The following is a 14,423-nucleotide window of genomic DNA, read 5'->3' on the forward strand; positions in this document are numbered from 1 at the left end:
TTGGTGATCTTTTGGCTTACATTAATGAATCTTGTCATCTTTTTTTTTTTGAGATTTTGCTGAAACTTTTGCTGTTGCCTTGGATATATGTAATGCTTTTGATAGATTTTGGCACAAAGCTTTGTTTTCCAAACTACCTTCCTACGGATTCTATTCTTCTCTCTGCAACGTCATCTCAAGTTACCTTTCTGACCATTCTATTGCTTCTGTGTTAGACGTTTACTTTTCTTCTCCTAAATCTATTAACAGTGGTGTTTCCCAGGTATCTGTGCTTTCACCCACTCTCTTCTTATTATTTATGAATGACTTTTTAAACCACACTTCTTGTCCTATTCACTCCTACGTTGATGATACCACCCTGCACTTTTCCATGTCTTTTAATTTTCGTCGAGGAAGTAAACATTTCACGCAGGGAAGACACAGATCGCCCGGCTTCTAATCTTTCTAAAATTTCTGATTGGGGCAAAGCAAACTTGGTATTGTTCAATGCCTCAAAAACTCAATTCCTCCATCTATCACCTCGACACAGCCTTCCAGACAAATATCTCCTCTTCTTCAGTGTCACTCAACTATCTCCCTCTTCTACACTGAACATCCTCGGTCTGTCCTTTACTTATAATCTGAACTGGAAACTTCACATCACATATCTAGCGTTAGGTAGTATTTTTCTCATCCCCCAGCAGTTAACTGTGTACAGGGGCCTTATCCGTCCATGTATGGAATATGCTTTACATGTCGCGGGGGATTCCACTCATACCGCTCTTCTAGACATTGTGAAATCTAAAGTTTTTCGTCTTATCAACTCTTCTCTAACTGACTCTCTTCAGCCTCTCTCTCATCGCCGCAATGTTGTATCTCTAGCTGTCTACGGCTATTTTCATGCTAACTGCTTCTCTAATCTTGCTAACTGCATACCTCCCCTCCTCCCGCGGCCTCGCTGCACAATACTTTCTTCTTTCTCTCACCCTATTCTGTCCACCTCTCTAATGCAAGAGTTAACCAGTATTTTCTTAATATCTGGAACTCCTTGCCTGCTTCTGTATTTCCACCTTCCTATGACTTGAATTCCTTAAAGAGGGAGGTTTCTTATCCACTACTACTACTACTATTACTACTACTACTACTGCTACTAATACTACTACTACTACTACTACTACTACTACTTCCAATAATAATAATCATAATAATAATAATGGTAATAATAATAATAGTAATAATAATAATAATAATAATAATAATAATAATAATAATAATAATAATGATAATAATAATAATAATAATAATAATAATAATAATAATAATAATAATAATAATAATAGTAATAATAATAAAAGTATTGTAATAGTAATCATGTTCAAACAATGGCATATTGCTTTGATTTCTCTATCAATTAGAATCTGAACGAGATTATAATAGAGAATGCATACGCCCATCCTCCTGCCCCTTTTCACTTCCTTTCGTGTCAAGGGAGGTTTGTCCAGCCTTGTTTTAGACGCTCAGGTCACCACCTCGCTGCATTTAGCCATCGCAGATACGTCTCGCTATCCCCGATCGCAGCAACGCGCAGGGGTGTGTTTCCATCACTGTTCCTGTCGGTGAGAGACAAGTCTGCCCCCACCAGCTGCTTCAATACTTCCACGTGTCCATGGTAACTGTCGAAGTGCACCGGTAGTGTGCCTCGAGGTGTGCAGGAGTGGGAGGGATGAAAGCCGCTAAACACTGTTGGTGGCCAGACGCTGCTCCAAGGTGGAGAGCTGTCATTCCCGTGTGTGTGTGTGTGTGTGTGTGTGTGTGTGTGTGTCAGGAAGTAAGATTATATTTTTATTATTAATGTTATTATCATTATTATTATTATTATTATTATTATTATTATTATTATTATTATTATTACCATTATTATTATTACTATTATTATTATTATTATTATTATTATTATTATTATTATTATTATTATTATTATTATTTATATATTTGTTTGTACATCTCTTCATTCTACTGTGTCACGCCTTGGTATCATATCTAAACATTTTGACGAAGCTCCTTCTTCCTTCCTTCTATACTTCCTCATCCTTCTCCTCCTTCGCCTCCTTTTTCTTTTCTTCTTCCTCCTCCTCCTCCTTCTCCTCCTCCCCCTCTTCCTCCTTAGTCAGATTTTTTTTTTTTTTTTTTAAGGTCAGAGGTTCTTCTCGAAGTCAGAAGCTCTTCTTGAAGGTCAGAGCTCTTGTCGAAGTCAGAGGCTCTTCTCAAAAGTACCAAAATATGAGCCGGAAATATAAATCAAAATAAGAAAAAATATAATTTCCGATATCATTCCCAGAACTGACACGGTTATAATATTTTATGATAATGCGTTCAGCACAAATTTGAGGCTCATCAATCTATGCATATAGGAAGGAATTCAGTTTACAAATTTCTAGAGCAACTTCTATGATCAGGGAACTTTGTTCAGAAAGGATGGATTACACTTGAATTCTGTAGGGTCAGCAAGACTTGGACGCCTCTTTCATGAGGTGGTGAATTACTGTAATGAGTGCAAAACTAGGGCACAGTTAACCTACCTTAATTAGGCTCACCAAGCACTCACCACAAGAACCCACTGATTAATTTAAACCTCCTGCTTAGGTTCACAGAAACCTGGGCCACAATTTAAAAATTTAATGATTGAATACATAATAAAGAAAACACAAATAAAATATGAGTGCTTAACACTCTTAGAGGCCACACTGCTGGCACTCCAAAATACCTGATCCCATGAGAAAATGGGTAAATCCACATACAAATAAACAGGAGAAATAAACACTTCACGCACCAACACAAGAAATGTTATATGCCACTGACAGTCCCACCCTAACCAGTACCCCCAGGACCCTCACACCCTATAGGCCCAACCGCACACCGACCCAACGCGCTGAAGGTACGCCACTACCACTACCCTGAAGTACTGCAGCTCTTCCTCCATGCACGGCGGTACTAACACCATAGCAGCCAGGGACAGCAAGTTCCTCACTGCAGCCTCCTAGTTCACAGTATCTGCTACGGTGCCACCTCACTGACGTCCCACAGCACACTGCCAAGACCAAACTCCTGCCAACCAAGCGTACAAATCACCACCCTATCTCCCAATAATGTCCCCCAATGTACACTGTTTCACCATGAAAGAATACAACAAATCCCAATAACATACCTGCAAATCAAATGGCAAATCCACCACTACTCTGCACCCTGTCTCTCTCTCGCTCGCCTCTCCCGCCAAAATTCCCACAACAACAAACCTCCAGGGCCTTAAGACTCGTTTTGGCGGGACTCGCTGACTAGTCTGTGAGCCTCTCGCAGGCGCGCCCACTTCAACTTCTTACACTCACCCCCCCTGAACTTTGTGCATGCCCTCATGCACAATCCCCACAGCCAACACAAGACGAACCCGTTGCACCCCTTTCAGCAATCCTACTAGACCTCCTGAGTTGAGGGGCCTGAACCCCTTTAACCTGCTCTGAGCCTTCACCACTCTGTTCATCTGGCTCTTCACCAGGCCCTAGGGCATCCTCTCCCTCCTGCTCAACCACTGAGTCCACTTGTTCCTCTGAGTCCGGTTCTGGAAACCCAAAGCGCTTTAACACTTCTGTCATATCTGGCATTTCTACTTCTTCCTCCTCTGTTGGCCCTTCATTACTTGTCCCTGCTGGCACTTCATTACTTGTCCCTGCATGGCCCTCACTGCCATTCCAAGGACGCAAGTTACTGCGATGTAACACCTTACTACAGCCGGACTCACCTTCTGGTCTGACCCTATACACCCCACTCACCCCATCCAACACCTCCTCAACTTCCCACACCTCAGCTGCAAACTTAGGCTGAATCTTCCTCCTACCTAGTACTGCATTGTCCCTTAGCAACACTCTTTGTCCCACCCTCAATGGCTCTGCTTTTCCTTGCTCCTGACGCTTCCACCTATTGGTATTGTGGTAACTCTTGATGTTCAACTTAGCTGCTTTCCAAGCAGCCTCCTGTGTCTCTCTGAGCTTCCTAATCCACATGCTAGGGTTAGTAGGCTCACTATCAGTTTCCTCACAGAACCTATCCAAAGGTAAATGGGGCTCCACACCAAATAACAAATAATGGGGTGAAAAACCAGTGACAGCATGGGGTGTGGTATTATAGATGGCAGTGAGGCTTGACAAGTGCCTAGGCCAATGCTCCCGTTGTTCCTGACCAAGGGTAACTAACATCCCATGTAAGGTGCGGTTAAACCTCTCACAGATCCCATTTCCTTGAGGGTGATACGGGGTGGTACGAGACTTGGCTACATGGTAATACTTGCATAGTTCCTGCACTAACTTTCCCTCAAAATTCCTACCCTGGTCACTATGTACCCTTTCTGGGCAACCAAAACGGTGAAAAATCTCCTCCACCAAGATCTTGGCTACTGTGCTTGCCTTTTGGTTTTTAGTAGGAAAGGCCAGGGCAAACTTGCTAAACACATCCGTCACCACCAATACATTTTCCTTGCCATCCCTGGCCGGATCCAGCAAAGTGAAGTCAACAGCCAACACTTCCCAGGGGCGGTTGGCTTCCAACGTACCCAACTTAGTCTTGGCCCGCACACCCTCCTCCTTCCCCATGACACAGACTTTGCACTTTGCCACATACAATTTGATGTCTTCATGTAGTCCTGGCCAAGCAAACCTATCCTTCACTAGTGACGTTGTTCTAGCAACCCCTTGATGACCCCACTGATCATGAGCGGCTTTAAGCACTTCTTGTCTCTGATTCACTGGCAACACCACTTTCCACTTCCTAGAATCTGTCTCCCTTCCACGCCAGTAGATCACCCCATGCCTCATAATGAGGGACCCTCTCACTCTCCACCATTGCCTAAACTCCTCTACTTGTAGCAACTGCCTTAGTTCTGCTGGCCTCACTCTACCAATCATTTGTCTCCACAACTTCCCTACAACTGGACAAGACTGTTGCATATCCCTAAGCTGCTCCTTACTGGCACCACGCCATACCTGCATCACAGCCACCCCTTTCACCGAGGTGTTAGGACTGGTTTCCCATATCTCCTTCTCTTCCTCCCCTCCCTCAATCAATTCCTGGGGCCTCCTCGACAATCCATCCGCGTTACCATTCTCCTTCCCTGGCCGGTATTTCACCTCAAAATCAAACCTTCCCAAGTCACCCAGCCACCTACTCTCCACTGCCCCAAGCTTGGCAGAGTTCAAATGTGCCAGTGGATTATTATCCGTCAGCACTATAAAATGTCCACCCACCAGATAGTGCTTAAACTGCTCTGTCACTGCCCACTTCAGAGCCAACAGCTCCAACTTCCTAGAGCTGTAATTGCTCATGTTCCGCTCTGACTTTCTGAGACCTCTACTTGCAAAAGCCACCGGATGCAACCTCCCATCATGCTCCTGAGATAAAACTGCTCCCAGTCCTTCAAAGCTAGCATCTGTCTCCACCACAAACTGCTTGCTGTAATCTGCACTTTTCAACACTGGAGCCTGACTTAACTTCTCTTTCAACAAGGCAAATGCTCTGGCCTCATCCTTCCCCCAATAATCACTCACTGCTGCCTTAGAATCACCACTCATCAAAGCATGCAACGGAGCAGCCACCTTCGCAAAATTTTTCACAAACCTTCTGTAAAAGGAGCAGAATGCGACAAATGCCCTGACCTCCCTAACAGTGCGCGGAACTGGCCACTCCTGTACAGCCCGTATTTTCTCTGGGTCTGTATTAATTCCCTCCTTAGAAATGATAAATCCAAGGTACCTAACCTGGGGCTTTAGTATGTGGCATTTGGAAGGTTTCAACTTCAGCCCATGTTTCCTCAAAAGCTTCAACATTCCCTCCAGTCTATCCAGATGCTCATCCACACTCCGAGCAAACACCAACAAATCATCCAGATACACCAAAAGAGTCACAAAAACCTGATCGCTAAACACATACTCCATAAACCTTTGGAATGTTGCTGGGCTATTGGATAACCCCATAGGACAGCGCACATATTGATAATGGCCAAATGGTGTTACAAAAGCAGTCTTGGGCCGGTCTTCTGCCCGCACAAGAATCTGATGATAACCTGCAGCTAAATCAAAAGAAGAAAAATACTGCGCCCCGGCTAATGCATCTAGTGTGTCTTGTACCCTTGGTAATGGGAAGGCATCTTTCACTGTCACCTCGTTCAGCCTTCGATAATCAACACAAAGTCGCAGCGAACCATCTTTCTTCCTCACCATCACTATTGGGGCTGCATATGGGCTCACACTCTCCTCTATCACTCCCTGTTCCAACAGTCCCTTTACTTGAGCTTTAACCTCAGTGATACATGGGGGAGGAATATGTCTGTATGGAAGGCGAATGGGCACTGCACTATTGAGGTGAATTTCATGCTCCACTCCAGTAGCACATCCCAAATCCTGCTCGTTTTCAGCAAACACATCTCCGTACTCATGGATCAATCCATCCAGTCTCTCCAACTGTGCTGAATCAAGCTGACTCTCATCCACCTGCACCCCTAGTCTGTCCTTGAACTCCTTAACCACTGAAGGAGGTGCAGTCTGAGCTACTGTGTGTGTGTGAGCTCTTCCCACAGTAACCTCCCTTCCATGAGAAACTTTGGCTACCTTCCACTGTGGCCTGAATTGCACATCTGCTTGTCCCAGGTTACCCACTGACAGCCATCCTTCACCCTTAACCACTCTGGTATAACTGGGAAATATACACAAACCTTCAGGCACCCAGTAGCCCTCACCAGGCACTAAGGGCTCCAACACCACACTATCTACATCTACTTCCTGTAAACTTTCCACAAACACTCTCATTATTCTTCTGGTACCAGCCGGGATTACTAAATCCTGTTGCTGCTGAATTACAGCAAACCCCAGAGGCTGTTGTGTCACCCTCAATTTTGCCTCAATGGCACGAACACACCTGCCCCACTTCTCAGTTAGCCCCAGGTGCACGGCTCCCTTCAACACATTCATCCCAAACAACACTGGCAATGTAGTGCCCTGCACCACACCACTCTCCCCACCACCACCTTTCACAAAAAGTCCACAGTCTTTAACACTTTTTCCCTCAATTTCCACATTCACCTTCACATAACCCAAACAGGGAATTTCCCTCCCATTTGCATCTGTAATCCGAATGTCCATCCCATAGATCACAGCTTGCTTGGGGAGGAGGTGCTGTTTGTACCATTCCTCTGTCACCAGACTGACCTCAGCACCAGAATCAGCCATAGCACTTACAGGTATACCATTCACCAACGCATCTATCCTCAGAGTCTTTCCAAACAACTTAACTTTCCCTCTTTTTACATCATTCCGTTCCTCGGTCACATTAGTCACACTCCTTATCTGAGCTGTAGTGGGGGCCCTGTCGTCAGGCCTTGAGAGCTGGCCCCTTGTTCTCAAGGACTCCCGTTTCCCGCTGTCTTGGACACCAACTCCTTGAACCGTTCACACTGATATCCCAAGTGTCCATGTTGTCCACACAAGGAGCAAGATGGTGAAGAAAGGGTACTCCTCACAACTCTCTCTGGCTTTTTCCCACTCACTAACTCTGCTTCTTCCTTCACAATCCGCTCAGCCTCACTCACTTGGTCTGCTGCTCGCTGAACCATGTCCTCCCACTTCACAGGCTGGTGCTTTTCCCACCATTTTCCCAACTTCACTCCTACTTTTCTGTCTCTCAAATTCCTACAGAACCATGTAGTTAGCAGCCATTGCCGTTCTTTATCTCCCTTGTCTCTCACTTTGTACATTTTATCCACAATAACACCCAGAGAATCAGCAAATTCCCACACTCCTTCACCTGGCTGTTGAACCCGAGCATGCAGCTGTTTTTCTAAGTCTGTATAATTCAGTTCTGGTCCAAAAGCAGACCTCAAACAATCAAAAAGGTCAGACACAGTCTTCACAGTACTGTTGCGGACCCTTCGACGGGCTGGGCCTTCCAAGAACCCACACAGGTATGACACTCCCTCAGAGCCCTGTAATCCCAGCTGCTTTATTTTCTCTGTGGCATCCTCTACCCAGTCATCCAACTCACTGGCCCTCCGTACCCTTCCAGAGAATTTTCCAATAGTGGGCACAGGACGTGACCACACCATGTTTTGCATGTGCCCCATTTGGTCAAACTTATTACACAGTTGTGCCACTGCTTGGGATAACTGAGCATTGCTACTGATTAATTTATCAACTACCTCTGGGGTCACTTCCACCTCCCTGCTCTCCTCCTTGCACTCAACTTTAACCCCAGCTACACCTTGGCCATCAACATCACCCAAACACAACAAATCCTCCATTGTGCAGGAGTAGTGCCACACTAACACTTAAGTGGATTTTGCCAAAAGCACTGGACCCAAGCAGGAGTTTGAAACAATTTCCCCAAAAGGGCATAGAACTACGCTCTGCTACCAATTGTAATGAGTGCAAAACTAGGGCACAGTTAACCTACCTTAATTAGGCTCACCAAGCACTCACCACAAGAACCCACTGATTAATTTAAACCTCCTGCTTAGGTTCACAGAAACCTGGGCCACAATTTAAAAATTTAATGATTGAATATATAATAAAGAAAACACAAATGAGTACATAATAAAGAAAACACAAATAAAATATGAGTGCTTAACACTCTTAGAGGCCACACTGCTGGTTTAGTGCCCTCTAAGGGGTGTGATGTTCCCTTGTGGCACACGATAATTACAAATCCTATCACTGGATTAAGAGAAATACAAATACTGACACTTTTATGATTTTTAATAAATAATGGAATAATCCGAAATAATAATAATAAGAAAGGAATTCAGAAATATAAAAATAAATGGTAGCGTATTCTTCAATTACATAAAAACTACGATGGAGATATTTTCGCGACTACTGAGTTGTGGGGGAGACCAGAGAATAAATAAATAAATAACAAATATATACCCAAAAAGTATGTATAGACCTGAGGACAGTCTCACACGGTGATCTCGAACCAGGTGGTTTCACTAGTCCCGTGGAGAAAACCAACAAAAACAGAACGAAAAAATGCAAATATCTATCCACTCAGAAATAGTTTATCAACAGGAATATCTGAGGGGAATCCAAGAGGGTCTGAGGAGAATCCGAGAGAGACTGGCTTTACTAAAATTATTGTTAAATAAACACTTACTTAATATTACAGGAATGGAGGGGGAGATTATCAGACCGCATGCTCACCTGAGGAGAATCCGAGAGAGACTGGCTTTGCTTGTGAGGGAATCGGCGGGAAACTAAGGATAAAGGTTTCCAATGGGGAAATTTATTAAGTTATAATTTTGTTTTTAGTAGGGGGGAAGCGACTAGGTTGTGAGTTCAGGGATGAAAAATATGAATAATTAAGTTACTGTTTACTTTATAGTTGTTACTTTAAGAAGTTTAATTCAATGGACTTTTGAAATCAATTGGGGAATTAGTCAAAGTCTGGTATCTCTTCCCGGCTTGCGTAGCAACAGTGGTAACAAGGACAGCGAAGCAGAGAAGATTTATCAGATTCGTCAACCTCATTGGCGCAGCGTAATTATCTGGGATTTGTTTGAGCTGGTTTAAGACCTTACCATTATAGAACTAATTTTATCGTATTAAGGGCTCCCCATTCTCTGGGATTAGGTGAAAAATTCGCCTCTATAACCTGGCCAAGCAGGAGAAATTACGTTTATTCACGGGGTAAATTTGTTATAGAAGTGGTCAACACAGTGACGCTGAGAGGGGGGGGGGGGAAAGCAAGGACAAAAGGACACTGAGGAGAGGAGGGGAAAGGGGAGGGGTTAGTCACATGGTACTGAGATTCTGGTCACCCCCGCACACTACATGGGCCTTAGCCTAGGAAAAAAATAGAAATATACATAATTAATTTCCCAGCACTACACGAGCCTTTCATCCGTTCTAGAATTTTTCACCCCTCTCTTTTCTCCTTACCAAAAAAAAAAATAAAATAACACCTTCACATCCGAGTAATTAGAAACTCCCCTCACCACCACACAACCAAGCCAGGCTGACGAACTGCACGTGTTCTCTGTCGGGAAATAACTCTGACATTCTCTCCCATACAATGGCTTGTGGGCCATATCACCACAATGTCCCTTGGAGACATAACTCGGCTCTTTCTCTCATCTCAAGGAAAAAGAAAAGAAATTCCACCCCAACCAGCCTCTTGACCTCCTGTGGTGTGAGGACTTAACCTTAAGTCACTCCGTCACTCTCTGAAACGAGATTCGGCCACCCCAGTACTCGGTTCCTTCCACTCGGACAGTCATTTACTCATCCACACATTCACTCATACCACGAGATACTACAGATGATTACGCGAAGCGCTCGCCACGTCCTGAAGTAATCCACCACAGTATGGCCCGAACGGGTTGTCGAGTGCAGTAGTAGTCTGCGAATTAAAGTGGTTCCTTATTCCTTCTCAAATTCTTACATCACCTCTCACATAGTACCCATACCCGTCATACCACGATTCATTCCAACCAGTCCAGCCAGACCATGCAAAAGTAAGGGGGGGGGACTCTATTTACCCCAAGCACTCTGCTCTTTTCTATACCGTTCTTCCAGCGACATTAACATTCCTCAATATAGCGTCTGGGACGGTTACGCACTCTAGGCGGTAACACTTCAGTTTCTATATCAGGTTGGAACACTGTGTCTTGAGTTGCAACTACGTACTCTTCCTCACTGTGAAACTGTTTGATCTTTTCTGCCGCTCTTTGCACCATCTTTCCCGAGAAAGGGTCTTTCACCACATAACCACCGCCTCCTCTTAAAACTTCCACCACCTTATATGGGCCGTCCCAACGAACACACAGTTTCTTACACACTCCTGACTCTGTAGTTTCTCGCTTCACCCACACCAACGCCCCAATGTCTACCTTCTGCTCCTTGCGTTTCCTGTTGGCCGCATTACGGTATTTCCGAGTCATTTTCTCGTGTGTTTCCCGGATCAGCCGGCGGACCACATCCACGTCTTGCTCGTCACCATCAACTGCGGGTAGCCTGGCACCCACCACTCGGGGCGCATGCCGGGAGAAAAACGCGAAGAAAGGTTGTTGGGCGATACTGGTATGGACGGCGGCATTCATAGTGGCCTGACACACAGGGAGTAGGCGAGGCCACCGTAGCGGGTAACCTCGGCACATGGAAGCCAAGATGGATTTGAGCGTGCGATGGAGTCGTTCGGTGATGGCGTTCCCTTGCGGGTGGTAGGGAGTGGTGTAACAGAGGGTGATGAGGTGTTGCTGGCAGAATTGTTGGAAGATCTGGGAGGTGAACTCGCCCCCGTTGTCCAGGACGATGGAGTGAGGAGTCCCGAAGTCGGTAATGTACTGCTGCAGCGCCTCTACAATTCCCTCTGATAGTTTGTTTTTGAGTGGATAGAACTTCACAAATCGGCTAAAGTGATCTACGATAGTCAACACATATCGGTAGCCACCACTGCCTGCAATCATATCCGTCAGGTCTATACCTATCCTATCTAAGGGCTTCTCTACTGAAGGTAATTCCTGATAAGGCTGCTGTAACCCTGGAGAGGTTTTAAATCTTTGACAGGTAAGGCAATTCTTTACGTACTGGGTTACGTCAAACTTGAGATTACACCAGTAAAACAATTCTTCGGCCTTTTTAATTGTCTTTTTCTGACCCAGGTGGCCAGAAAGCTCATGTGCATGTTCTAAAGCTTTAGGAATCAGAACCTGAGGAACTACCAATGAATAATGAATGCTGCCATCAATGTTTTCCTTAGCGTAGTACAGCAACTCATCAATTATAGTGAACTGGTGCAATATACTCTTATGATACTTTTTGGTAGGTATAGACCCTCCTTCCAGATACTCTATCATGTCTCTCCACTTAATTTCTTCCCTTTGTTGAATCTTGATTTGTTCTAAAGTCAGGCCTAAATAGTTTGGAGTAGGACATCGCTGAATGATCCTCACTGGGCGAGAGAGCTGATCGGCCACGTAGTTATACTTTCCCTTCACATATTGGATGTTGTATTGGTATTCTCTCATCTCTAGTATCCAGCGGTTCATCCTGGCAGATTTGGTCTTTCTTTTGAATATACTAGTAAGGGGCTGATGATCTGTGAATATAGTGAAGCTAGTTCCCCACAAATAATGATGGAAGTGTCTACAAGAGAGAAGTACTGCCAAGGCTTCTTTATCTGTAGCTGAGTACCTATTCTCAGTGGAGTTTAATTTTTTTGAAAAATAGCCCAAAGGTCTGACGGACCCATCCTCCTGAGTTTGACTTAAGACGCCTCCTACGTGGGTATTACTGGCATCAGTTGTTAAAATGAACGGCTGGTTACTTTGCGCTCTCGCTAGTATAGGGGCCTGGGCAAGAGATCTTTTTAAGGTATCGAATGCCTCCTGACACTTGTCCGTCCAAAGGAAAGGTTGATCTTTTTTCGTTAGGTTGGTAAGTGGAGTGGCTATTTGAGCGAAATTACTAATGTGTTTCCTATAAAATCCTGCCATACCTAAAAATCGTCTCACTTCCTTGACCTTAGTGGGCGGTTTCATTTCCAATACTGCCTCTACATTCTTTGGGTCGGGTTGACTACCTTCTTGTGAGATTTTATGACCAAGAAACGTAACTTCAGTCTTTGCCATTTCGCATTTAGATAAGTTAAGCTTGACTCCGTTTTCTTTAAGTAAAGCGAAAGTTTCACTGAGTCTTTCGCTGAGTGTGGTGAAGTCTGAAGCCCAAATGATTAGGTCGTCTAAGTAATTTTTTACCCAACCCTTCTTCACGAGAGGAGCTAACAATGAGGCCATATGTCTAGTAAAGATAGCTGGAGAACAGCTTAATCCAAAAGGTAGCCTTTTAAACCTATAGAGAGTCACCCCATCACTGAAGGCTGTGAGGTCTCTGCTACCTTCCTCCAATAGAATTTGAAAATAAGCCTCCCTCATATCTAGCGTGGCATAGAACTGATGGCCAGCTGCTTGTTCAACTAATTCTTCTAGGCGGGGAAGCGGGTAAATGTCAGTAGTTAGGTGTTTGTTGACATGTCAGTAGTCAAGGCACATTCTTTTACTTCCATCCGGTTTATTGACTAATACTATAGGAGAGAGCCATGCAGATGTAGATTTTTCAATGATATCTCTGTTCTCCATATCTGTTAACATGTTTGATATCAGGGTTTTTGCTTCCTCGGGGTATCGGTACCTAGGACCACGACTAGGCTCTGGATTAGAGATATTAATTTTAGCAGGAGGCCCTTTCATTAATCCAAGTTCGTTTTTGTCTACTATGAATAAATCATGGTGATTGAGAATGATATTTTTTAAGATTGTTTTCTGCTCTCTAGTAAGGTTACTCCATTTCTGTTGTCTTATCAACTCCTCGAGTCTTTGTGGCCTACTCTTTGATTCCTGACACCTTGTTTGGTCGTTGTGTGGCAACAGATCATTGTGGATTTCTAGGGAAGGAGTGGCTTGCTTTTGGTGGATGACTTTGATCGTCGGGGAGGAGATGTTTTCAAAAGTGCCTAATAGGGTTCCTGGTTTGATTGTTTTCCGGCCCTTAGTATCATTAATACTCGTAAATGGGAGGGGGACCTTTTTATTCTCATCTACTGTCACAATCAAGGGGTGATGATTAGGCGTTAAACATGGCTGAGGCTGGACTAACAAAGTTTCTCCTGGGTTTTCTTTCACCGAGATAGGAAGAAACTGAGCTCGGTAGGGATCAAGTTTGATGGTATGAGTTAGACGGATGTGTTCTGTTTGACTGGGAGTGGTAGGAAGAATAGGTACCTCGTGAACTCGTTCCACCTTGCCTTTCTGCCTTTTGATATGATTAACAAGGTATGTGGTTTTACCCCACTTTACTGTATTTGTCTTACCATTCCATTGAAAAGGAGCTTGTGAAAGTATGTCTGTCCCGAGTAAGACGTCAGCGTCAAGGTAGCTATTCGGGACTACAGGGCACCATTGTTTGTGTATAGTCTCTTCACCTACTCCTATCTCTAGTAAGGTCATCCCCAAGATTCGTAAGGGTGAACCAGTTACCCCTTGTAGTATAGGTACTGCTCGCCTTTGTGATATAGCTCCTTCTAATTTCTTTACCGCAGCCTCTGTGATTAAAGTATAGCCGCTACCAGTGTCAATGACAGCTTTAAGAATTTTCTTGTTAACTATGAGATTGATAGCGGGGGATGTGAATCCCTGGGTGAGTCATATATTCTGATTTGGTTTTCCGGGGCAGTTTTTATTTCCTCTCCAGCACCCATGCTGTCTACAGTCAAAGCATGATCCACGGGCAGGTTTTCTCCAGCACTCTCTCAGCGTGTGACTATGGGTTCGACAGTGTGAGCAATATTTAGTGGGTTGTGTTGGAGAGGGGGAGGTTCTCAACCTTCCTACTTGATCAGTGAGACTTTTAATCTGC

The 14,423-nt window shown here is 44.4% G+C and overlaps 1 protein-coding gene across 1 annotated transcript; it reads right to left on the bottom strand.

Moving 5' to 3' along the window:
- Positions 1–2,664: 2,664 nt before the first annotated feature.
- LOC135090772 (uncharacterized) lies at positions 2,665–14,014 on the bottom strand. Its single transcript, XM_063987844.1, has 6 exons — positions 13,396–14,014; positions 13,069–13,218; positions 11,668–12,108; positions 7,822–8,340; positions 3,185–7,456; positions 2,665–3,112 (listed from the first exon to the last, which is right to left on the bottom strand). Exons 1-5 carry the CDS (start codon positions 14,012–14,014, stop codon positions 3,387–3,389), a joined length of 5,799 nt encoding a protein of 1,932 aa, XP_063843914.1. The 3' UTR covers positions 2,665–3,112; positions 3,185–3,386.
- Between the last annotated feature and the right edge of the window lie 409 nt (positions 14,015–14,423).

The sequence above is a fragment of the Scylla paramamosain genome, chromosome 36 (assembly GCF_035594125.1).
Source record: "Scylla paramamosain isolate STU-SP2022 chromosome 36, ASM3559412v1, whole genome shotgun sequence".
Classification (NCBI taxonomy): Eukaryota; Metazoa; Arthropoda; class Malacostraca; order Decapoda; family Portunidae; genus Scylla; species Scylla paramamosain.